A 24,668-nucleotide genomic window follows, 5' to 3' on the forward strand; every position below is an offset into this window, starting at 1 on the left:
AAAAAAATCTCCGGCCGGATGTAACTGATGAACGGAAATGCCTACAGCTGTCCCTGTGAGAGAGAATTTTCGGAATAAAATTCTTCACGACAATAATGTTAAAGTTTAACTGCAGTGAATTATTATACAAGTTTTCCAAATGACAAAAATATTATAGAAACAAAACCTGAATAAGACAATCCATTAATGGTGATTTAAAAAAAGGTTTTTCCCAAAAAAATATGTATGTGACTGTATAAACGGAAATGCCTACAACTGTCACTGAACATAATTTTCAAAATAAAATACTTGGCGACAAAAATGTACAAATATGCTGCTTAAAATGCATTTTTTTAATAACAAAAATTTTCTCATTGAAACAAAACCCAAAACCTGAATAACAAAATCCATCATTGACAATTTAATAAATAAAAGAAAATCCCCCAAAATCTCTGTATACATGTATAGAAATGCCCCTACAACTGCCACATTTATTTATGAAACATAAAAATCACACCCAACCACACTTCACTCTGATGGATCACCGTTTTTATTTCCCTTTCATGCTTTTAATACAAATTTAACTGTACACTTATGTACAATAAGTATTATCCTCTCCACATAAACAAGAAAATGGGAAACTCAAATGTCTGCAACACAACATATCACACCAAATATCAATTTTCAAACATACAGTTAAAAAAAAAACAAAAACAGTTGCGCAGAATATTAAGACTTTGCTTCAAGATTGTGAGTAGATAGTTTCTTGTACAAGTTTGTGTCAACATTTTGAAACTGTGAGTGGCGGACTGACACAATAAAACATTTTAATTTTTTAAAAGCAGCTTTTCAGAGCAGCAGCTCTTGTGAACATTACACAACATTGATCACAGCTCAAAATAAAATTGTGAAACTTAATAAATTTGGGTAACCTTACCATCTCATTCATTTGAGCAAGTAACCCTCAGTCACTTAAAGGTGCTGATAACAGGACTGTAACACATTCAGTGCCTAAACTTGTTCTCTTAAATTTGCATGAAATGTCACACATCAGGAATATTTACAGTAAATAACAAGGCCCACATACGTACAGTACGTTATATAAATTAAGGGTCATTACACCTATAATATTAGTGTTTGTTTACACCAAATAGGATAACCACATACAACTTGTAAACAGAGCTGCTTGAGAATGAAGCAAATGTTGAGCCTCATGAGACAACAGCCTATTTCTTCAATATGATTTTATATTTATAATGCCGCTGTCTACCCTACAGCAGAACATAATCCACATAAAGACAATATGTGGCTCATAAAGTCATCACTCTTCATCCCTTTGAATTAACAAACAGTTGGGCAATGCTGATAACCATGAAGGCACTGTGAGGAAACTGGTAAGCTGACACAAGCTGAATCACAGTAGCTCAAATTGCCACGAGATGAACAGTATTTTATTTACACTAGGGCTCTATGTGCACATGTGAGATGTTCCTCTTCAAAAAGGACCTCTGAAGAAAGTTTCCAATACATTTTTGTAGCTGTTGCTTCTGCACAGTCATGCTTTCAGAAACCGTATGGCAATAAAAATTACTCCTCGCCCTGCCTCCATTTCTGAGACTCCTCTTGGCGTGCATCAGGGTGAATCTGGTTCCTCATCCCACCCAAGACGTTGGAGGTGGCTTCAGTGGCCATAATGAGTGGCTTGACCACTGCTGGTGGCAGCTGGCGGAGAACTCCACCCACTGCGCCCGTCATCCCGCGCTGCTCATGCTCCCGGGTGGCTGTGTCGTAGATGGTCAGTGCTGTGTCTGTGATGCCCTGTGGATGTTAACACCACAAAATCCTCATTCAAAATACAGTTTCATTCCATTAACGTCACTGAAGTGAAATTTTTAGCTTTAGGCTTGGTTACCTCTTTTACCACAGTATAGGCTTTGGCTACACCTTCTCTCAGGTCAACTGGCTGATGAGCCAGTCCGTAATGGGAGTACCGTTTTATTCTCTTCATGTCTCTCTCATCAGGCACTGGAGACACCATGTCGTAGGCCGTCTCAGCTGCTGCCTAAAAATGACACAAAATAATAGATTTGTCTGATGCTTCAGGAATGAATTGGTAGTAAATAGACTTTTTTTTAGTAAAAGTGTTAAGAGGAGTTTACCTGGATAGTCCGCACCATCCTGTTAGTGAGCTCCAGAGCAGCCATGGCTGTAGAGGTTCCAAAGGAGGCAGTGCCGCGCTGAAACCCACGGACTATCCGACCGTCTTTCCTGTACTGCTCAATCGGGAGCCACACCAAGTCCCTGAATCCCTGAACTGAACAGAACATTCATCTTAGGAACAGGGAGTACTTTACCCAAGAGGTACACCTGAATCAGGGAACTCACACACTGTGAACGACAGCACTTTAATATTGAAATCATGAATTACACGTTGCCGTAGCTACACATTTAACAACATATATATTGTTAAGAAATCTGGTTCAGTTATGACTGAAAAAATTTTCTTTTTGCCATTTATAATGACCCTTAAAGCACATTGTTAATCTCAGTTCATATAATGACACCAATAAGCCTGTGACTAAGTTCAGAGCATGTGTTGTACTACTCACCTAGTTGTACCAGAGAGTGAATAGGTCCCACACCGCCCAGCAGTCCTGGAAGCTGGTTCTTCTTAATGTCATTCAGCCATTCATTTATTGCATAGGAAAACAGCTTATCCACACCTAACAATCTGAAATGCAGACAAGTATTAGTTTCCTGGGAACGATTATTGGTTCTCCTCAAGTAGGCTTTTTTACACATTTTATAGGGATGCATCATGTATTATAGTGTGCAAACAAAATTTGCTCCATAACTTGCTTAAATCCAAGCTATTAGCAATAAGCAACACAGTCTGATATACATTAAATGAGATAAACATACCCTTGTCTGTAGCACAAGCGCCTCAGTTTCAGCTCTGAACAATTGAGCTGCGTCAACCCGATAATGATCCCTGCAAATGTCCCCTGAAAAACAGCAAACATAAAATCAGTCACAAGGCACAAATGGAATAATGCGGAATTAATACACAGCCCACTAAGATCATGTACCTGCTCCATTGCAACATGTTTCCCATGATAATCCAAGCGAATGGGAACTTCAGAGGTAAATCGAAACTCCCTGTCAGAAAAACAAAATGCAACCAAACACAAACAAGTTGAGTGAGAAAAATTATATGTGCATCACGTACATTCAAGGCTATAAAAAAGAATGCGCATGAGATATTTGCATGAGCATTTTCTGATCAAGATGTGGGATGTGCCAGTATTATTCTGGTTTAAGAAGCATTTTCTGGACATGTATACAGCGCATTCAGAAGATGCATCTCAGTTGGGGGTTTTTAGCAGTTTGCGCCACTTGGCCTCTTAGCTCTGTGTATTGTCAATGATGCGTTGTATAAAAACCAACTGGGATAAAGATGTGTACACAAAACAAAAGCCTAAACTTTTGGTCAGAAGAAGAAACACACCTACTTTTGAACAGCATGAAAAAAAAAAAGGATATCGACAGGGTTCTGGATTCGCGCAAATATCACTACAAAGACTTTTTCGAGAAGGTGGTTGAAGGAATAAAAGAAGGAGGCTAAATTCACAGAGTGGCTCCAGTCGTTCCACTTTTCCAGATTTTTGTTGTTATAAATGACATTAGGGCACATTAATCAGAGTATGCATGGGTGCATGTAAAAAGGAATATTAGTAGAATATTCATTTCTATCAGCCATGCAAACAGCTTAGTAGGAATATTCTATTTTTTTCAGAATAAGAGCAAAAACCGTAATATTTAGTCACTGTTTCGTTTTTTTAATGCTGACCTAAAGAAGATCGGTTGGTCTGTGAAGGAAGGAGCAGAGGCTTCATTATCAGTCACTTCCTCCCTGCCAGATGTGGAGAAACCGTTATGACTCAAACGTCTCTGAGCAGGCACTGAGATGATCGGGGCCGGGTCCTGGCTGCTGCCAGCGTGCTTGGAGAAGCTGCAGGAGATCTCTGGGGCAGCCGCTTTTTTTGTGGAAACACAGACAGCTACAGAAGAAAATGTCATCATATTAGGAGCCAATATTTGAGCGCTAGGGCTATGTTAAATGATGTTTGAGTTACTAAGAATAATGACCTTCTTGAATGGGCGGTGAGAAAAACTCAACCTCAGTAGCAAGACTGGTAAAGAAGTCTTTTAAGAAGAACAGTGCATCCTTCAAGGAAACAAAAAACAAGGCTGTCACTTCAACACATTTACTGAGGATGCTGATACATATCTTTGATACACTTGAAAAATTGTCTGTGTCAGAGTGTTTACCTGATCAATATTGAGGCGAAGAGGCATCAGGGAAACACGCAAACAGCACTCCTGAGGAGCCTGGCCCGACTCGGGACACATGTGCAGCGCCTTAACTGTCAACTAAGACCAAAAGTACATAGAATGTTACACAAGGCCGAGATGTGACTGGGTTAATGTGAGTGTGGTGCCTTCCTCACCATGTTAGAATGGGCTTTTCGGGGCATTTCTTTGCTAGAATACAAGTAGAGGAACTTGTTCATCTGTGAGGTAGCCAGTCTGTCTCGAATCTCCAAGTCCTGCACGACAAACACCTGCCGAGAGACTGGCTGATCCACTGCTGGCCCAGAAGCCACCTGGGCCTGTGGGTACACCTCATGCTGAAATCTCACCTAGGGGAAAAGGTCAAAGAAAAGCTGGTGTTCCTGTGATCCGTATGTGAGTAACATAATAAGCATTTATTCCAGGCATAGACGAACTTTACCTTGCTGAGCTGTATCTCCATCAGGACATCAGGGTTCCTTCCTCTACCACCTCCTGTCCGTCCTGAAGCCTTTGCCTGTCTGACTGGAGTTTGAGAGGGGGAGCTATGGGGTGTCGACCTGCAAGGCGGAGTTCCACAGTTTTGTTTATTGAAAGTTCCAAGCCATGCATCAACCAGTAGTTCAGTGTCTAAGTTGCAATGTCTTCTTCCAGACGATAAACACAAATACCTCTATACATAAGCTCTTTTTACACTGCCTGTTCAAGGTGGAAATGTCACGCAATTATTCGGATAGCAGAGCGGGAGGACGGAGTTGTCTGGCCTTAAAGAAAGCAGCAAAGGTAGTAACAGCGCCAAATCAATGTCTGTGTAACAGGGACAGCCGTCAGGACAGGATAGGTGTGATGTTTTGACGATGTGTTACGTGTGTTGTGTGAACGCCACTACTGGGAGACTTAAAAAGCAGCTGATAGCAGTTAGCAGCTGATAGCAGTTAGCAGCTAGCTCAAAGAAGAAGTCCAGCAAATGGAAATATCTGTTAATTGGGGCGATAATGATGTCCTCACCCTCCGAACAGCGAATGAAATCAGCTGCCATATAATAGGGACGGTAAATGATTGTTATTGCTATGTCAAGCCACTTTTATTGTTTTGTAAGCGCTGCCTGACATGTATGTTATATGTCACACTAGAGGCCGACACTGCTGTGTTACACGTCATTCCCATCATGCCTCTTTTATGTCCAGAACACCAACATACTATCTAATAATCACACACTGGGATGGCATTGTGCCTGCATTTGGTGCGCTAGCGCAATAAATGGTCTTTGTTGCAGTCCTGTCACAGAATCTCTACGTAAAAATGGCTATTGAGAGATAGTGAGATAGTAAAGGTGACAAAAAACATTAAGTAAAAAAGACTTAATGATAACATAGTAAAAATTAAATGAAATAAAATAGAAAGATGTAAAAATGATACAAAAAATCTGAGTTAAAATGAATAAAAACAATACATAAATAAAATATGATACATTTTAAAGTAAAACATTAACATAAAAGGATACAGATTAGACAAGTCTGCTTCCCCTTGACTACATTTAAAAAGGAAAAAAGTGTGTGCACAGTTATAAAGGTAGTGGCTTACCCCCGGCTTCTAGCAGGAGAGGCTGTGAAAGTGGCGCTCCCAAAGTCCTTCCCACCATACAGATGCCAGACTACGGAGATCTCCTTGATGAGGTAGCGCACCTCTGGGATGGGAAAGTTCATTGCTCCACTTCTGGAGTCACTCCCTTCTAGAGGCTGACTGAAGTAATCATCTTTGATTTCCACAGGATCTGTCGTAAGCTGTTTTACCACGGGCTCCTGATCAAGATCCTGAAACATACATCGCTTTACAGTGAGCCAACACAGTCTCTTTTGTTACGTAGCCATGAGTGGGTGAATAAGTATATCCTGACCTCTCCTCTGGAACCTGGTGTCTCCAGGATACAAAAGTCGTCCGTCTCATGGGTCAGGCTAGGCACAGGAGTAATCAGAGGAGAGTGGAGCATAGGGTAAGTGGGGCTTGAGTCTTGGTTGAAGTTCCCACTCTCATCCGGGAACAAGAATAGGTCGGAGCGAGGCGGATCGTGGTCTTGATTCGGCTCCTCATGTGCACCTATAGATGTGTGAAAAAGAATAAACTCTAGATCAGTTATATCATTCATGAAGCTAAAACTTAAATCTTTACTGATCAAAGTCTTCACCGTTCTGCTGCGGCCCAGGTGCATGCTGCCCATCAGTCTCCTCCATCGCTTCGCTCATCAGATCCTGCAACATCTGCTGCTCAGTCTCGGCGAGCAACGGGGTCTGAGACGTGGGCCGACTAGGAAACTCCGCCTGTCCGAAAATACACTCAACTAAGCAAGTTTGACCAGTGGAGGTTTTCAGCCGCATTGTAGCTGTGTAGTACTGTCTAATGTCGGAGTAACTGCTTACCTTGGTTCTTTGTGTAACGCTGCTGTGCTTGGCCTCTGGTTCTGCAGGGGGCAGTAAGTCTCCATAGCTCGCTACATACTGGATAAGATTCATGAGGGCGGCACAGGAGTCTGAACAGGTTCTGATGTGGATAACGTCACTGGAACAGCGTAACTCAAATCTGGGCTCTGACTGTCACCCAAGAGACAGTGAAAAATTAATAACACATTCTTTCACCTTATTTTTGAAAGAAAAACGTTTAAAACATTAACTGCAGGTAGAGACACAACTCTTACCAACTTTCCATCCACTCCAGGTTTGACGGCTGTAATCCTCAGCTCCAATGTTCCCATGTCCACCACTTGGACGTAATCTGTGACAAAAACCAGAGGCAAACATCTGTCAAAGCTGCATTTAAACATTTCAAGCACTTTATTCAAAATCATCACTAAAGTCAGCTTACCACGCGCCAGATTGACAGAGACGGCATTACTCTTGTCGGAGAGGAACAGAGCTGCTTCATCCAAGATTATCCTGCGCACAATATATTAAAAAAAACACTTATTCTATAGCACAACTGCATAACTTAACTTTGTACTAGCAAAACCTATTCATACCTGAGTGTTGAGGAAGAGTGGTCTAAAGAGACACTGCTGGAGATGCTGAAAGTCTCAACAATCACCAATGATCTGAGTGGCAGGTAAAGGGGTCTGTCAAGAGAAAGACAAATTAGAATACACACACAGATCACAAATAAGTCATCATTTAGTGGGAGGTCTGAGGTCTATTTTACCTGTAGTCTAGAGAGCAGCTCCACAGGTGTAAATGTAGGGTTGTGACAGATGTAGGAGGGGCGTAACCCAGCACAGGCTCATCGGAAACATTCAGAAAGTCAACAATCTGTTGCACATAAAGTGGCATTAAGATTATATATGTGTCATTTAATCGCATTATATTTACTTCAAACACACTCTCAATATTTGTGTCTATATGGTCATACCTGGTCATACCAGCCCAGGCTAGGAGGGACCACTCTGTGCTGCAGCGTGGCTCCTCTCACTCCAATAGCAACCAGAAATTCCTGCATAAAAACAGCACACATTACCAAAAGTGAGCAGGAAAAAAAAGCAAGCTGAACTTTAAGCAACAGTTCTGTCAACTAATTTAATAATCACCATATTATCATCCCAGGATAAAAATGCTGACTCAGCTGCCCATTATTCAACTATGCGTGGGTTAGCGAACTCTATGTGTCCCACTTTGAAAACATGGTTATTTACCATGCCCAAGGTAAGAGTTTGGGTTGGAGGTGCAGAGATCAAGAAAAATCATTCAGTTTGACAACAGCACCATCTACAGGACAAAGACTCTTAGTCTTTCTTTTCTCTTTTCTAAAGCACCTTCCTAACCTGGGATTGGAATCCTGCAGAGAGGAAAAGGCATTGCAAGTTGATTAACAGAAAGAGAGTCCTTCAAGATCCCTTTCATTCAACAATGTGATTTTTCTTATATTTACGTCCCCTTAAATAAATAACCTCAAGTATACTGACTTGTATCTGTGTAAAGTTTGTTATTGGAGAGGTGTTTTTACGATCCTATGCTGACAGGGGCAATGTCTGGCACTTCCCTAACATCTGAGATTCAAATATACCCCGGACAAGCTAGTTTGGGTATGTCACGTATCCGAAGGCCAATCCCTGTCTAATATGCAAATGCTGGCAAAGAAAGATGAAACCTTCAGCTGATGTATTACAGGTGATATAAAAAGCTCGGTAAGCCAGAAACATCTTTGATAAGTCCTCTGGTAAATGGACTTGCACTTGTGTAGCACCTTTTGTAGTCTTCCGGCCACTCAAAGCTTTAATACTACATGCCACATTCACACATTGGTGACCGAGGTGTCACCTGCTGCTCAGTCAAAACATACATAGGCATTCACACACTGATGGCACATTTGCATCTTGCCCAAGGATACTTCGGCATGTGGTCTGGAGCAACAAATGACCAGCTCTACCTCCTGAGCCACAGCCACATCCCATTATGTGACAATGTGAACATGTCGTAACATCATAGCAGATTTTATTGTGTGTCACAACTGTTAATGCTGCGGCAGTTACAGCTCTGATATTCCCTCTAACGTGAGCCATGCTGAAGCACACTGTTCTATCACCGGTCACCCAATCACTAGTGTCACATAGCAAAAAATCCCCACACTTCGTTTTAGTGCCGAGCCAGCAATAAAAGTGAAAACAAAACTTACTGCAAGCAGCGATGGTGTGCTGATGAAGAATTTCTCAGTGAGGGAGAACGAGTGCTTCAAGTTCTGCTTCATAAAAATCTGTAATTTTTCTTTACTTATCTATAATTGTTTTTTTCTTATGAAATAATTGGTAGTTTTACATCTTTATGCCTCTAAAAATTACACTATTTTGACAATCTGAAAATTTCACAATGGTGAAACTGGTCACTGACCTAAGCAAAGTGATTTGGGGGTCTTAAGTGGACATTGCCTAATTTCAGGGGGTCCCATGAATCCAACACAGCTCAACGGGCAGAGAATCGATACCAGGGTGAACTAAAGGTGCCCCATCAATGATCTGAGTAATCTACCTTGACATTGCGTTCTGCATTCTGCGATGAGATTTTGACAGCAACAGACACCATGCTGCGGGCCTCTAGACCAATACCCTCCGAGGGCGTTGAGGATCTCTCAGGAGACGTCTCGGATTGGTAGATGGTCGGCTCTAACCAGTGGGGATGTGTCCTGCATGGCAACTTGATGTCTGAGACAGAGGTGCCTCCATCCACAAGTCCTAAACAGATATTAAGGTCACATTATCAACAAATGTCACAAACATAGAACAGCATAGGAGTAATATTGTACTAAGTAAGTGCAGCTGGATTACCTTGGTGATACATGCAGATATTACTGGTGTGGAAGCAGACGTAGTGTTGATCTTTATAGCCTTCGTATTGTGTCACACTGAACAGCACAGCGTTTTTCACCTCCAGCCAGAACTCGCCGTGTTTGTTTTTCAGTATAGTTTTATCCTCCTTCTGAAACAAAGATGGAAACTCAGTCCCACTATCCACAAAACAATATGCCTGAATAAAACTGTGAGGACAGTATGTGATATCAAAAAGGATGTGAGTTTACCTTAGCATTAGTTTGAAGCGCCACCAGGCCATGATTGACACTGAGGATGACAGAGAACAGGCTCTGGGAGGTCTTGCTGTGAGCTTTGGGCTTTTTCTTCTTGCGAGACCTGTGGCCCAGGTCAGATGCAGGAGAGTAGTAGTGCATGGTCTCCTCCTCTGAGCCACTGGTCTCCTCTACAAGTACAGCACAAAGCATGTTTATAAAGTGACGAGCTGCAGGTTGTTTAAACATGACCTCATATTTGACACAATTCTAGAGTCTGAAAAAAATGCTAATTCATGGGAAACGTTTTCTGTCGTCTCACCCTCTGGACCAGTAGAGCGGAACTGGCTGAAGCTGTCTTTGGAGTAAGTGTTGATCAGCTGACTGGCGACGGAGAGTCCAACTCCATATGGCATGCTTTCCACTGTCTCCACTGGAGATGGAGCAGTGGGCTCCCACAGCAGCAGGTCATTGTTTATCCTAAAATATTGAGAATATACATTTTATGTATGGAACAGGTACAACAACAAGTATCTTTACAGGTACCTTATCATATCTTAAAGGGCCAGTGTGTAATATTTGGCATGGTTTACTGTCAATCTGAATCTGAATATTCTACCCATTAATATGTTAATACAAGTGTATAATCGCTATAAAATAAAATTCGTTTGGTTTTCGCAGCCTTATAATTATGCTTATATATATATATATATATCAAGGGCCTTGCTTTAGAGAGGTCGCCATCTTGCGCCGCCATGTATGTATGGCAGACCGAGCGGACAATCCAGCCAGCCAGAGAACTTGTTTCGCGTGTATAAATGAACCAGCGAAGACAGCGGGAGGAAGGAAGGAGGAGGAGGAAACAGCAGAGAGTGTTAGTAGTTCGTTGATAGAGAGTAGTGAAAAGTTTTTTTAGTTATAAAGTTTGCGAATAGACCACACTTACCACGCAACAGGAGAGAATGAACCTGAACCGTCATCTGCGAGGAAAAGAAGATGCAACTTCACTCTTTGTGATGCACTCTCTGCGGCACTTTTCCTCCTGGTGATATATCTCCCCAACAATGGCAGCAGTAGCACTGAATCCCATTCTGTGCATTCAGCCTCTCTTCTCGCCCGCTCAGTATCAAACACATGGAGTTCCTCATCTGTATGCTCCGGCTCAAACAGGTATGGCTCTGGGTCTGTGTCCGCTACAAGAAACTCTTCAAAATCGCGTTCAAAGTTGTCCATTGCAGCTACTATAGTCCGGAGATATAGCTAGGCTAAATAAACAGCTGAGGTCTGTTTACCGGCTACGCTGTCAGTCAGTGTGCGGGCTGGAGGTTGGTAGAGCAGAAAGGGGAGGGGGTCCCCACTCGATATGGTAAACGAGTATGTGTGTATGAAGTGTGTGTGTTACGCTAGAAGAGTCAGAGTTTGGGATGGAGTCTTTTACCCCCTGGAGTGTTACCGGAGTTTTTGGAGCGCTCAAATAAACTGGCCTTTTTCCCGACGCTCCTCTGGTCTCCTGCTCATGAGGGATTGATTACAATATCGTAACATGGTTTAGATTTCTAAATACATATTCACCTCATCGCTAGATAGACCTACTCCTGAAAAACTCGTGTGCAAGGCTTTTTGTCCCTACGAGGCCACCGTCATTTACCTGACGGGAGGGGTGAGCGAGTGAGCCCTGCAATCTAGAATTTGACCACTGATGTCACTGTTTCCAGCCCATTTTACACACTGGTCCTTTAAATGTAGGGATGAATGATAATATCGGCATGTCATTGGTATCTGCAGATAGAGGCTTTAAAATGACATTCGTAACAGCCTGAAATGAAAATACTGGTATAAAGGATGTCGGCAAAAAATGATTATCTGCTGATTTTTAGTTCTTACAAAACACATACATACACGTGACAAAGTTTCATAAGTTTGCTGCTGCACTGTCCCACTGTATGACTCAAGCTTTAACAAACTTGTCCTGCCATTTTGTTTCATATCACAAATTCCATACCTGTTATGCAGTTTTTCATAAAACGCCTTGGTGGGAAGCACTAACTGCACATTGGGGAAACACAGCTCAAGGACGAAGCGAGAGTTGTTCATCGTTTTTTCCTGGAATTCTGTCATCTCAGCAACATCACCAGGGATGACCATCTGGAATCAAAAATAAAAAAAGACTCTCTAAACTTAGGCTCCTCACCACCTGCTCTCGACAGGTTAGGCATGCAAAGAAGTGCTCATGTTGCTGTTTACATAGTGATGCATCCATCATATATTAAAATATATCAACCAGAGGACACCCTCGCTCCTGAATGCAAATGCATCCGCCTGCACTAAACACACCTGCTCTGGACCAATGCCATCATCATAACTGAAACAACAATTCTTCAAATACGCAAATTCAAGCTCAATCAGATGAAGAGTATGAAGCTTCAAGCGTCGGCTTCTGCGGTAATTCAGACTCTATTTTTTCTGTCTCTTTGACACGCTCAGCACACAGGAGAAGTTTCAGTTCTGCAACCTCACCACTAGATGCTACTAAATCCTACACACTGGACCTTTTTCAAATATAAGGAAATATGTGTGCTGCAATATTTTTTAGTGTAACTAAAACTTTGTGGTGTTCAAGTCAAGTTTCTCTTACAGTTTACATCCATGTCTTCCCCCCAGGCAGCACAGAGGATCTATACAATCAGCACAGTTTAAAGGTGGGAAACCAAGATTAGTGTCACCAGTTCAGTATCTGACCAAATGTCTCCCCTTCTGTTCCTGAGATATGATGTTGAGTCATGTCCAGAAAAGTGTTTTATGCAGAACATCATGTCACACTTAAGTTGACCTTTGACTTTTTGGATATAAGATGTCCTATTTGACATTTATGTGAAGTTTTGTCGTAATTAGCTTAAGAACTCTTGAGTTACAGCCAAAAACATGCTTTGTGAGGTCACACTGACCTTTGACCTTCAACCACCAAATTCTTATCAGATTATTCTTCAGTCTAAGTGAACGTTTGTGTCAAATTTTAAGAAATTTCCTTAGGGGCCTTATACATGCCACATCTTCAACCGCCTGGAAAATGCGGGGTGCTACACTTTTGTGCCTTTTCTGTGCCAGCTTACAAGAGTGCAGGGGCAGGTTGCGTCTGAGGTTGCTAAGCAACCTTAACAAGCACTGCACCATAGCCTATTTTCCTGAAATCCTGAGTGCAGAGCTGATCTTCTTACAGTTGCTGTTTATAAGAACAGATGTAAATCTCGGGCAGCTGTGCACTAAAATGTTTAACCTCTTCTCCATATTGATCATGCAGTGTGTGCTGCTGCGTTCCAAAAGTTGAACTCTGTTTATCTCAAGGCGCAGCTGTCGCGCCCTAAAAAATTTTTAAAGAATGAACCTACCTCTTCATTCTCATACATGACCCTTCGTGATGAAAAAGGTGATGGCTCTGGTTTCCCAAAGTCACACACATCCTTCAGTGAATGGGCAGCCCCTTCCTCCTCTTCCTCTTCGAGGGAGTGGTCCTCAGCCCCCTCATCATCTTCAGCCGTCACCCGCTCGAGGATTGAGTGGACTGCAGTGGGGTTCATCTTTAGCACAATCCTGCCCGGAGAGATTTAATGTCACTGAGAGGTGCCCCTGAATGGACAGATCAGTTTAAGGTTGGTTCGATTATAACTTACCTCGGCCAGTCAAATTTCACACTCTCAGATGTTGACATGTCTCCATCCATGGTGTGGGACACTCTGAGGAACCGGGCAGCTGGTTGATCCGGCTCCTCCTGAAACTTCCCTGTGCAAAGCAAGAAAATAGAAAAGCAGTTACAGAGTGATTCCTCTGATAAAACCATCTTTAGATGGAGCTTTAGGTTTTTTCTTTTCAACCACATACCAATGAGCCCCCTGAAAGTGAGCTCCATTTTGGTTTGGTCAGGGGAGCTGCCACCCATGAACTCTGTTTTGACTTCCAGGTCTTCCAGCTCCAGGTAGAGTACTTCCTTCTGCAGGGACTTTTTGAACCAAGGGCCCCTCTCCTGATCTGAGCGCAAGTCAGGAATGGGGAAGCGGATTGCAAGGCCCAGCAATGGGGCGTTCACGGTCAGCGTTACATGACAGTTGGTGGGAGTATGGCTGTCATCAAGGAAAACCTCAGTGAAGGCCTTATGCTGTGAAATTAGATTAAAGATACAAGGAATTACACAATTATAGAGCCTAAACACATGCAACTAATTCACCTTTTTAATCTAAGACAGAGAAGACTTATATGATCAGTTGTGTCAATTATTTTCTAGACTGCATTAATCATCACTGAGACATCTGAGATAAAGAATATTTAAAATATGAATAAAAGTAGTTAGTGGGACGCCCTTACCAGGCTGACGTGTTTATTATAGGATGTGTACATGTGGGAGGCCATCAACTCTGTGGTGGCCAGCTTCTGAGGTTGAAGCAACGAGTTTAGACGGTCAACGATGCTGATGTCGAGCTCAGAGCGCACGGGGCCCAGCTCCACCTGGATCTCTGCTTTCCTGGGAATAGTGCTAAGGCGAACCTGGCCACCCTGCACATAGAGCCAAAAGATTAATTGAGCAGAAGCCTGACAATGTGTTTCAGTGTTAAATGTTAGTGCTGCTGTTTCAGTCCAACTAATAAACGCAGTTACCTGAGGGCCTCTGCGCTCAGCCTGTTTGTAAAGCAGGTGAAGGCAGGTGGTAAGCGGCGCATCAGCACTGGCTGTGGTGTCAAATGTCAGGAGCTGAGGTGTGACAGAGAAACTAGTGAGAAACACTCCTGGGGTCATGCCAGCTGCAACTTTCAGGCGTACTTGAATGTGTTTATCCAACCAAAGCTCAGTGCAGTGCAAAATGTGCTTAGCTCAGGCTTGAAACTCTAACCTCAGTGTACTGAATGCCTCTTTGGGAAATGACGGCCTCAGAGGGGAACAGGCACTCAAGAAACTCCATCTGGTTGAGGGAGACGTCAGTGCTGAAAGTCCGCAGGCTGGATCCCTGACAGTGCTCATAGCTGATCTTCAGGCCTTGGCCCACAAATCTGCAAATATAAGCCCAGAACAGACAGAAATAAAACAATTAAATGACAAATCAAGTATAATATTGCAGAAACAGAAGTAGAAAAAAAGTGCAGTGCACCTGAGATGGTCATGGGGGCAGGCCTGGTTAAACACCGTCCGAGACTGAAGGAAAGCAGCTGGGGCGAGGTGGCCCGGGCCCACCATGCTGAAGAAGTGTGCAGCCATGGGGCCGAGGGGACTGGGAGCGGAATCTGGTGGTGGCAGCGGGTCGATGTGGAGGACTGAGATAGCCAGGCTACTGAGCGTTAACCTCAACACCAGCTCTGGCCTTGACTCATCGCCGTGGGTTTTGGATGGATGGGCTGAAATACAATGATAGCAGATATAAATACAGATACTTTGTTTTCACTGTGGTGTAATGATAACCGTGTGCACTGAGTGCTGGTAGGTTTTCATAGAGACAAGACCTTCACCATTTCTACAGCCTAAACAGAGATCTAATCAGGAAGATATGCTGATGTTATCTTTGCTTGGAATGAAAACATGCCAACAACTTTACCTCCCTTTAGCACATGGCCACAGAGAGACCATTATTTAACAGTTTAAAGTGGAGGTAGACATGGTTTTTGTTTATCATAACGAAGTAAGTGGTGATTGCACAAAGGCATGGCTGTAGAATGACACTGTCAGTGTTTAGATTGGTTCGCTATAAGCCTCACTTTCACAGAGCAATTCTGTCTGCCACCAGGTATGATCCCAGGAAGATGAGGGCTCAATTTACGAAGATTTACAACTTACATTACGATTTACAAAGTAAGTGTGTCAGGTATTGTGCAAGGACAGGAGGACAGCACTTTTGTTTTCCCTGGTCGCTATTCCCAGTTACCAAAAAGTATCAGTGAGTTCTTTGCAGTTAGTATTCCCAGCAGCAGAAGTGGTTGATGGTGGAACAACTGAAGTAACTGTGGACAACAAAAATACATTGTGTACTCTGTTGTTGGTAGTTGCTAGGCTCTGCAACGGCAGTGCCAACAAAAACACAGCTTGGTGGAGGGGGGTCTGTTTACACTTTAATGTGTATAAAGTATGTAAAAATACACTGAAATATTGTCATACTTACACGTCTGCCTCAGTAATTTTTGAGGCAGTTGTGGATCCCGCAACTGGACAGGAGTTTCGTTAGTCTGCTTCTCTCTTTGTCGTGGTACGTCCATGTAATCCTCCCACAGAGCCTACAGAAAATGTAACAACAGAAGTTCATTTAGGAAGATTTTACCACACAAACTAAGTCACCCACACTGAAAATAATAATGTGTATATCTTCTAATTTTGTCGGTGTAGAGATTCAGTTACATGGTACTGCAATTTGCTGAGGATCTAATTCAGAATGTAATTGAGAAACCAGACCACTGAGAATCCTAACGCTCAGTTACATTTAATGTATCTTTATGACTGTACTCAAAGAGGTGAAGACATACTGTTGCATTTCCAGAGGGAGATTCTCCTGGTGAGGCCGAGTAGTTGCTGTTGAGTGACAAATCCAAGTCAACGGTGGGTGGTTCACCCAGAGGAGGAAGGGATGACAGGCTGTGAGACATGTCCATGTCCGCCATGGAGAAGAACACATCATCTACACCCACCACAGATGGGTTTAAAAATACATACAGGACAAAGAAATAACACATTTCATTAGATAGATGCAACCATGATATCTGGATTCTATGAAGGGTCAGAGGTTAGGGGAACAGTGTTTCAGTCCAACCTCGACTAGACACGGTTCTGGTGGTCTGGCTCTCAAAGAGGTCGGGGTCTGCTCCTGGCACAGCGGTATCCTTCTTTAGACAGCGGTTCAGTTCCATATGAAGCCGATACTCATCCTCTTGCTGTATGGGTCGGCTCTTTCTATCTTTAGCCCATTCTTGTGCACCTTCACACAAAGAATACGAAATACTTTATTCACTCTATTTCTAAGTAACTCATTCAGCGACATAATTATTAGTTTGATCCCAAATGCTCTCTATGAACAGAGTGGTGCTCACCTCCACCAGAGAAAGCTCCGCACAAGTCCAGAAGAAGATGAACTTGCCGTGGGGATAGCAGGATAATAAGTGTATCAATATGTCCAACAACCTCCAGCTGAAAGCAAAGTATGTAAAACACCCAGTTAATGGCAATAACCTACAGTTTATAATATTGCTTAAATAATTTCGTTTTTGTTTATTATAATATTTTGTTTTTAGGACATGTTTTGTTTACCTTTGCTCCAGGCATAGCCAAGTTGTTTTTCAGAGTGAGGGAGAGCTCAATTTTACCACCAAGGCTCCCAACCTGCACAGGTTCAAAGGGTGTTGAAGAGGATACAGGCTCTGTAAACTGGGGATGAGGCTCACATATTATTTTGGGATTCCAGCTAGGGGAGAGCTTTGGCTCAGTTTCCTGCAAAATAAGAGATAAATATATTCCAAGGCTGGCATATACATACACTTTTAAGCCAAATTTCAAATAACTGCTGCACCAACCGTTGGAGTGGATGAAGATTTACAACCAGCACGGGACACATCTGAAAACTCATCCCAAAATACGGTAATGCCTTCCATCTGCAGGTTTTTATGTGCAAATGTGGTTGGCTGATGCACATTCACACTTGAACTCTCCTCGCCTGTTTCATCGCAGTAAACAATCCTGGAAGCAACCACAGAGCACAGTGAGCACGACAACAACCTGCAGTATGACAGCGAAAACTAATGCATCACATGTACCACATACGTTTAGCTGCAGCCTTTTTTACTATCCACAACTGATTCTTTAAAAAAGTTCAAGAAATTTTCATCTCCTCCTCCTGATCAACGTCTCTTCCTTTCTGATTGATGATAGATTTCAGATTTGAGAAAGTAAATTGATAATGGTTCAAGGCTTTTAACTAGATTCTGATGTTGAAAAATATGTAGAATACTTTGGAAACTACCTGGTTTCCTTTTGACTGTCCACACTTACTTTTTGATTCGAATCTCAAGGGCAATTCCAGTTTTAGAATTCTCTGGAATGTGTTCGACTCTGAGAACGGTATCCAAAAAAGTCACTCTGACTCTTCTCAAAACTGAAAGACAGTAAATAAATAGAAGTCACTTTACAGAATACAAGACTGATAAACCTTTTTTAAATGTTGCCAAACAGTGTAGGCATAACATACCTGTCTCTATCGTTTCGGCAAACTTCTCTAATCCCTCAAAAGGCTGGAAGCTCTCTCCCATATCATCGGTGAGTTTCTGGCTGAGACATTCTTTGGCAAGCTGCATGCTGCTTGTCATGAAACTGGACCAGTACATGGGCTCAGAGCCAGATGCTAGAAGAACATACAGCAGTGACACAGTCATTTACTTTTCAGTAAAATCATTTGTCAACTTGTTAATATGTTACAAAATGACAACACATTTCCATCTATCTAAAACCTTTTTCAAAGATGGGTCCTTACCCACTCTTGGTCTTGGTCTGAGCACCATCTCCAAGCCCTTGATCTCAAGGGCACAGTTTTCATGCAGTAGGGCTGCCCATGGGACTGTCAGAGAAATTGTTTGGATAAACCCCGCGATGACCTCAAAAGGGGCATCTGCCGTCTCTAGGAGCTCATTGAGTGACTGTAGGACAAAAAAATCAAGCTGAAGCCTCTCTTTGTTTATGCAAATTATGGGTTTAAATCAAATAAATCCATCTGTTGTATTTCCTGCCACAAATGTAGCTCTACACATACCCATTTATCCAGTGGCACTTGTGCAAGTGATCCAGTTCCTTGGTAGAGGTCTAAACTGAGCTGATCCAAGCTCAGCTTCTCCTGCAGGAAGTTGCCAAGGTACCGATGCAGGAGGTACCTGCAGGCCCGCTTCTTGATGGACTCCGAAAACGGCCAAGGCATCTTAACTCAGTAGGTAAACAGTACACAGGTGATGAAATAGATCTCGAGGCTCTGCAACCGGAATGCTATGGCTACTGAGACAGCTATGAATTAATCACTGGTGTAGCAGTTGTGTCATCCTGTCGACTTAAAGACATTGAGGAATCGTGAGCTCAAACACCCTTCACATCCCAGGATTAGGGACACTTTGGAGGATGTGTTGACACTCAGGGATATGTGCGGGAATTGGTCCGACTCCAGTTTGCGTCGCCTATGGAGAGACACACATATGGTTCCCCTCTTTTGTAATGTGACACTTTACACAAAATGTTTACAACACAACCGAAAACAACAAGCTCCACCAATACGTCAGTTTAAAGCATACATAGGTTTAAATTGCTGAGTAACTTAGCGTTATAATACAGTGCAAGACAAAATGTCCAGATAACGTTAGTGCCATTAGCCTGTAGTAAACAAGCCAAACGCACTTGCGAAATAACTGTTAGCATGTCACAGACTAGCTAGTCAGTAGCTACCCTTAGCTATATTTACTCACACAGAGCTGTCATCGTAGTCAAGAGACGGTAGCAACGCTAGCTAGACAAAGGCATGTCATTAAGCTAACTAGCCGGCTAGCTACGTTAGCTAGTCTGCTGCCTGCAGAGTGAGGCAACATTAGCATAGCCGGCTAACGTCATGCTAAGGCAGTAGCGGTGCATGCTTGCTAGACGGCTAGCTAACCCTAAAACCCAACATTTTCAAACTTAACTACCCTCGCACGTGAGGTGTACACTGACCAAAAAACACTTTACATTCACACACCAGCTCGACATGCACACACGCGTACGTAAACGAACATTGTTGGAGGTATAAGCGCTGCTGTTAAGTTACCTTATGTCTGAGTTGTTTACAAACACTTTCATGACTCCGCACCAATTGAACCGACACACTCGGGTGGGATTAGACAGTGACGTCACAACATGGCGGAACTGTGTGGACCACGGGACGCGCACTGGGTCAACATTTCTTCTAGGTCATTATTTAGGAACTAAGCAGCTAAATTAGAGACAGAGCCTGTGTAAATGTGACTTAACTCTCTGGTTATCGAAAAATCTGAGGCTCGAGAGTTTCCTGTCTTACGTAAGGTGACGCTCATTGGACTGAGCTCCGTGCACGGAGAGCTCAGAGTGGGCTGGAAGCTTCAACAAGCCGGAAGAACACAACCAGCGAGGAGGTGAGAAAAATGAACGCAGTTTGGTTAAAGACGATGATGGCCCACAGAAAAGTCAGGAGTTTTGCTACCGTTAACCACTGCATGACTCATTTTACCTTATTTTACCGTACTAAACTAGTAAAAAGCCACCTAAGTTAGCTACAGTAGCTCAGTCAGGCTAACTATATGAATTAGCACATTGAGTAAATATTATCTATGATGTCTGTATCAGTAACCAGATTGAGCCTATTTGGCTTCAGATAGATACAGAAAAATGCTTCTTGCAGACCCTAAAATGTCGCTGTGATGTTGATGATTTTAATTGTATAAATGAATCAGTTAACATTATTAACATTACATGGTTTATGGTGCTGTGGGAGGTTGTAATACCAGTATAATACAACTAGAAAACAACTATGTTCATTTCAGTACAAAGCTTATACTAATTACAGGGGACATATTGTGCTGTTTACTCCACTGCATTAATTTGACATCCATTATTACTAGTAACCTTCAAAATTAAGATTTTACACCCAAAACAAAGCTATTATTATCTTTTAAAATATCGTGCACATCTCCAAGTTAAACTACTCTAGTCTGCATAAAAAATTTAACATCAGCTCCACCTGACCAGCAACAATAAAACGCCACATGCTCATTAATGCAACAGTGATAATAATCCAATAATATATAACTAGATACCACTCGCGGGGGCATTTGCCTATAAATTACAGTAGCACAGCTTGATGATAATATTAAAGTAGTTTTACTAATGTGACATTTTAAATGCTTGTGCTTGTAATCAATTATCATTTCAGTGTAGTATTGCTGCTTTTACTTATCTTAAGTGAAGGATCCAATACTTTCTTCCCTAATAAATGTGGGCATAAGTGCCAGTAGGTTTTTAACTATTGTTTAATATGTCAATTCAGTCTAACGAAACAAATGTCAAATGTCTGTTATACCTATATTCTTATCTGCTTTACTGGGTTAATAAAGAATCTCAAAAGAACAAACCATAATACTACTTTCTCCTCCCATAAAAATGGCAGACTCACTGTTTTTTTCCTGTAAAATCCACATCAGATAGATGTCAACAAGGCCGAGGGAACAGGTTAAGTAAAGATTGCTTCATGTTTCACAATCAGTGGCATTGACCATAAAGGCACTCTGCCAAGGGAATCAAGGATGACGCAGCTCGATGCAAAGCAACAGGTTACAGCTGTCCTGCAGGAAAAGGGCTCATTTAGGAATGCATAACATAATGTTCCTTGACATGGGACAAAACAAGATTCAACTTGTTTAACAAAAATCCACCAGTGCTAAGGAGGACAGAGAGCAGACATGTAGACATGGAACAGGTGTTGTTTATTTTTGTGGATTACATGAGCCACCATCAGCATTTAGCAGCCTTCAACACCAAAATCTTGCAGGTTCTCTGTGCAGCACTGTACCACATGACTTGGATTATATATGGCAACAACTGCAGTTCACCTTACTAAAGCAGTGTGCTCTGCCATAAGCTTGTTATTGCTTGGAGCATTTGTGAGATGAAACGGAAAAAAACTGAGCCAACTCAGCATTAGGAAGCACTGGAGACAACATTAGTATGCGTCTCTGGGAACACACTGGACTCTTTCGAGATTCGGTGCTCTGATATAGTACAGCTAAACCAATATGAAAGAAGGAAGAGTCTTTGAAAGTTTTCCCTTACTAATAACTGCTTGGGAAATACCGATTCATCTCTGATGCTCGTGTTTCTGATGCAACTATATTTAGTCCAGGAAGTAACTCAAATATTTAAGTGCATCCAGAATAGTCCTCAAGTTCCTCTAAAACATAGTTTATACTTTCCTCACACAATGAACTACTCAGAAAAGATGTGAAATATATTTTAAGAAGGTCACAGAACCAGCAGATGCATGTTTATTTGACTTCTCCGTTTTTCTTCAGAGAATGGGCTTCATGGAAACGAGATAAACATCACTACAGCTGAATCACGGCCCTGTGATGTTATTATGCTGCTTAAAGGTCCAGTGTGGAGAATTTAGTAGGACAGCCTGTCTGTGATGAGTCGAACATCAGAGAAATGCTGATTTGTAACATGACACTTGCTGATAATTCAGCTCCTAGTTAAAACCTCCGGAACAATGAATACTAAAGGAATCTTAACCAGGAGTTCAAGCTTTGCACATGGGAGAAGTGTCAGCTGGCTGCAATCTGCAGTCCTCACCACTAGATGCCACCAAATCCTACTCACTGCTCCTTTAAAGCTGTACAAAGCTTTATCATATGTTTTAAGGGTTTATGACCAGCTATTACAGGTGTAGTTTAAAAGACTACTGTGTCATTACAGATAACACTTAACAGGAGTGTTGAGTTCATGTAGCTTGTTGCCATGACAGTAGAGAGCTGCATGTTCTGACTCAGTCCCAGTTAACTGCAGGATTTTTGAAGTGCGTTTGGTGATTGAGGACATGGAGACCTCTTTCTATCATTGTGCCAGTCAGCAGGTTTTATTGCACACAGTAACATCTGGGTTTCAGCTGAGTCAGTCGATAACGCTGTTGTTCTGTTACAGGGGATGGAGATAGACTGCCAGCCTGAGGAAGCCATCGTTTCTTCATTTGATGAGGACTGTGTTGTGCTCGGTGACGTCAAGGACATGAGATTGGAGGCAGAAGCAGTGGTCAATGACGTACTATTCGCCGTCGCCGAAATGCACGTGTCACAAAGTCTCAGCAGCGCGTCGGATGTGGCCTACATCAACGTGGAAACAAGAGAGGGGAACCGGTACTGTCTGGAGCTCACAGAGGCAGGACTGAGGGTAAGATGTACTAAAAGTGAGACATTAATTTCTTGTTTGATTAGTCATTGTATGCATGTTTTACGGTTATCAACTCTACCAAACAGGTGGTGGGCTATGCCTTCGATCAAGTGGATGAGGATTTGAGCACCCAGTATCATGAGACTGTTTACTCACTTCTGGACACGCTAAGTCCAGGTTACAGAGAAGCCTTCGGGAACGCTTTGCTCCAGCGGCTGGAGAGGCTGAAGCAAAACGGACAATAAAAAGGACCAAGATGCTGCTTAAAGCGGAAGAGAGGTTGATGATGTGGGTGTATTTGAATATGAGCCAATAATAACCAAGTCTGGTCAAATATTATAGCCTACTATGTGACGTCCACCTGCCTAGCTACCACTACAATAAGGGGTACCCTGCCCTATCAACTCTGCTTTGTTCTGACGTTCATATCATTGAATGACTTCATGTTAGTTACTTAACTTTAGTGACTGCTGCGGACTGGCTAAATGGGGTCTGTTGCAACATTGTGGTGTTGACTTTTCTGTAGAAAGCTTCCACAGAATACAAATTTGTAAGTGTGCACAGCGTTTGAGACTTCTGCACCTTTTTGTACTGATCAAAATGATTTGAGAAAGAAGCAGCAAGTTATTGATCCGGCTTCCCCTTCTGCCCTGCTTGCACTAAAGCTGTGACCTGGTATCTGCTCAGATATACCCAATACGTTCTTATTCAGCAGGTGTCTCAGTGAAAGAGCCAAAGCTGTAGTCTTTCAACTCATATATACACTGCCTTAATGACAGACTTTTGGTTAGAAAAGTACAAAAAATAACTCCTGCACTTGTTAATTTTTTTATATTGACAGAGACAAATGGTATTTTGTGGGGCTGACACTTCACATGGATAAATGGGTCAGAAACTATTGAAAACCATGAATAGTCTCAATAGCTGGCACTGTATACAATACCAATTTAAGTTGTGTTTGGATATTTTTTCCCCCTCCATACTGCATTGCAACTCAAGCTTGCATTTTGAGCTTTTGCTGTGAAAGTAAAGACGCTATCCTTGTGGAGGCTTATATACACAATTATATATTGTTGTGGTCTTCAAACCTTTGGTTCGTGTTTATATTCAATGAAGACTTCTAGGGCTGCTTTATGTGACCTGTTTATGATCCTACTTCAGTATTATGAAATCTATTTTAAGAAAACGTGTTCCTTTGCATTCATACTGTCATTACTTGCTGCTGGACTTTGCTCAGACCAATAAATTCTCAGAATTATATTTGTCTTCATTTTTTACCCATGAACAATCTACAAGGCAAACTTACATTGAAAAAAAATAAGGAGAAGTGGTTTCCTCACCACTGCTTAGCGAGTCACTGTAGTGTCAAGTGCTGACCTTGGCTACATCTATTCAAATTTGCCTACGATATACAGAGTGTGTCAACAACTGTCTGACACATTGATAGGGTAAGTTAAAAATGGTCATTTGGCAAATCAGTCCCAAGCCTTTTCCCTTAAGTGACCCTTTTTCAATCAATGAATAAAGGGATGACCTATAAGTGACATTTTATGGATATTTCATATTTTAGCTTTAATGCATAACAGTACAGAACATCTATCTTAATCATTTACAATTAATAGGCTTCTTTGACAACTTAAGGGTTTTCTTCTCCCTGATGCTCGGCTATTGTTTTATTAGCTCTTTGGTTGTCTCTCAACTATATGCTTTTTAAACGCAGGATGAGGCTGAAGGGTCTGTGACTACAGCTTGTGTTGAGGTCTTCACTGTGTCCTTATCCTGGGAGATTTTTTAAGTTTACATTTTGAACAATAATCTAAACTTTGAAACAATATTTTGTTTTCTTTATAGAA

General features: G+C 42.1%; 2 protein-coding genes across 3 annotated transcripts; one reads left to right on the forward strand and one right to left on the reverse strand.

Annotated features, from left to right (window-relative positions):
- Positions 1–506: 506 nt before the first annotated feature.
- LOC125900493 (autophagy-related protein 2 homolog B-like) lies at positions 507–19,785 on the reverse strand. Of its 2 annotated transcripts, none has more exons than XM_049595526.1 (43): positions 19,667–19,785; positions 18,635–19,046; positions 18,359–18,521; positions 18,077–18,229; positions 17,881–17,983; positions 17,406–17,568; positions 17,143–17,322; positions 16,926–17,022; positions 16,649–16,813; positions 16,365–16,516; positions 16,007–16,118; positions 15,005–15,248; positions 14,750–14,906; positions 14,518–14,610; positions 14,227–14,415; positions 13,747–14,020; positions 13,539–13,647; positions 13,257–13,458; positions 11,873–12,015; positions 10,193–10,350; positions 9,886–10,061; positions 9,635–9,782; positions 9,339–9,541; positions 7,729–7,809; positions 7,522–7,628; positions 7,346–7,438; positions 7,192–7,262; positions 7,025–7,101; positions 6,750–6,920; positions 6,518–6,650; positions 6,230–6,429; positions 5,917–6,146; positions 4,775–4,892; positions 4,491–4,682; positions 4,312–4,413; positions 4,129–4,207; positions 3,830–4,040; positions 3,069–3,138; positions 2,902–2,984; positions 2,589–2,710; positions 2,139–2,293; positions 1,892–2,041; positions 507–1,797 (listed from the first exon to the last, which is right to left on the reverse strand). In XM_049595526.1, exons 2-43 carry the CDS (start codon positions 18,794–18,796, stop codon positions 1,567–1,569), a joined length of 6,222 nt encoding a protein of 2,073 aa, XP_049451483.1. In that variant the 5' UTR covers positions 18,797–19,046; positions 19,667–19,785; the 3' UTR covers positions 507–1,566. The 2 variants fall into 2 exon arrangements, with proteins under 2 accessions (XP_049451483.1, XP_049451482.1); XM_049595525.1 differs by having other exon boundaries at positions 9,635–9,785.
- On the forward strand, positions 19,753–24,075 carry LOC125900494 (gsk3b interacting protein). The gene is made up of 3 exons (XM_049595527.1): positions 19,753–20,009; positions 22,570–22,815; positions 22,902–24,075. Exons 2-3 carry the CDS (start codon positions 22,573–22,575, stop codon positions 23,058–23,060), a joined length of 402 nt encoding a protein of 133 aa, XP_049451484.1. The 5' UTR covers positions 19,753–20,009; positions 22,570–22,572; the 3' UTR covers positions 23,061–24,075.
- The last annotated feature ends 593 nt before the right edge of the window (positions 24,076–24,668 follow it).

This window comes from Epinephelus fuscoguttatus, linkage group LG14 (genome assembly GCF_011397635.1).
Source record: "Epinephelus fuscoguttatus linkage group LG14, E.fuscoguttatus.final_Chr_v1".
NCBI classification, from domain to species: Eukaryota; Metazoa; Chordata; class Actinopteri; order Perciformes; family Serranidae; genus Epinephelus; species Epinephelus fuscoguttatus.

Bases quoted from the DNA above. Each gene is read 5' to 3' on its own strand.
- LOC125900493 (XM_049595525.1), bottom strand. From the start codon at position 18,796: ATGCCTTGGCCGTTTTCGGAGTCCATCAAGAAGCGGGCCTGCAGGTAC. The intron at 13,459-13,538 runs GTAAGTTATAAT...CTCTCCGGGCAG, and splicing joins GTGAAATTTGACTGGCCGAG to GATTGTGCTAAAGATGAACC. The intron at 4,683-4,774 runs GTAAAGTTCGTC...CTTTTCCCCTAG, and splicing joins TGGAGATACAGCTCAGCAAG to GTGAGATTTCAGCATGAGGT.
- LOC125900494 (XM_049595527.1), top strand. From the start codon at position 22,573: ATGGAGATAGACTGCCAGCCTGAGGAAGCCATCGTTTCTTCATTTGAT. The intron at 22,816-22,901 runs GTAAGATGTACT...TCTACCAAACAG, and splicing joins TCACAGAGGCAGGACTGAGG to GTGGTGGGCTATGCCTTCGA.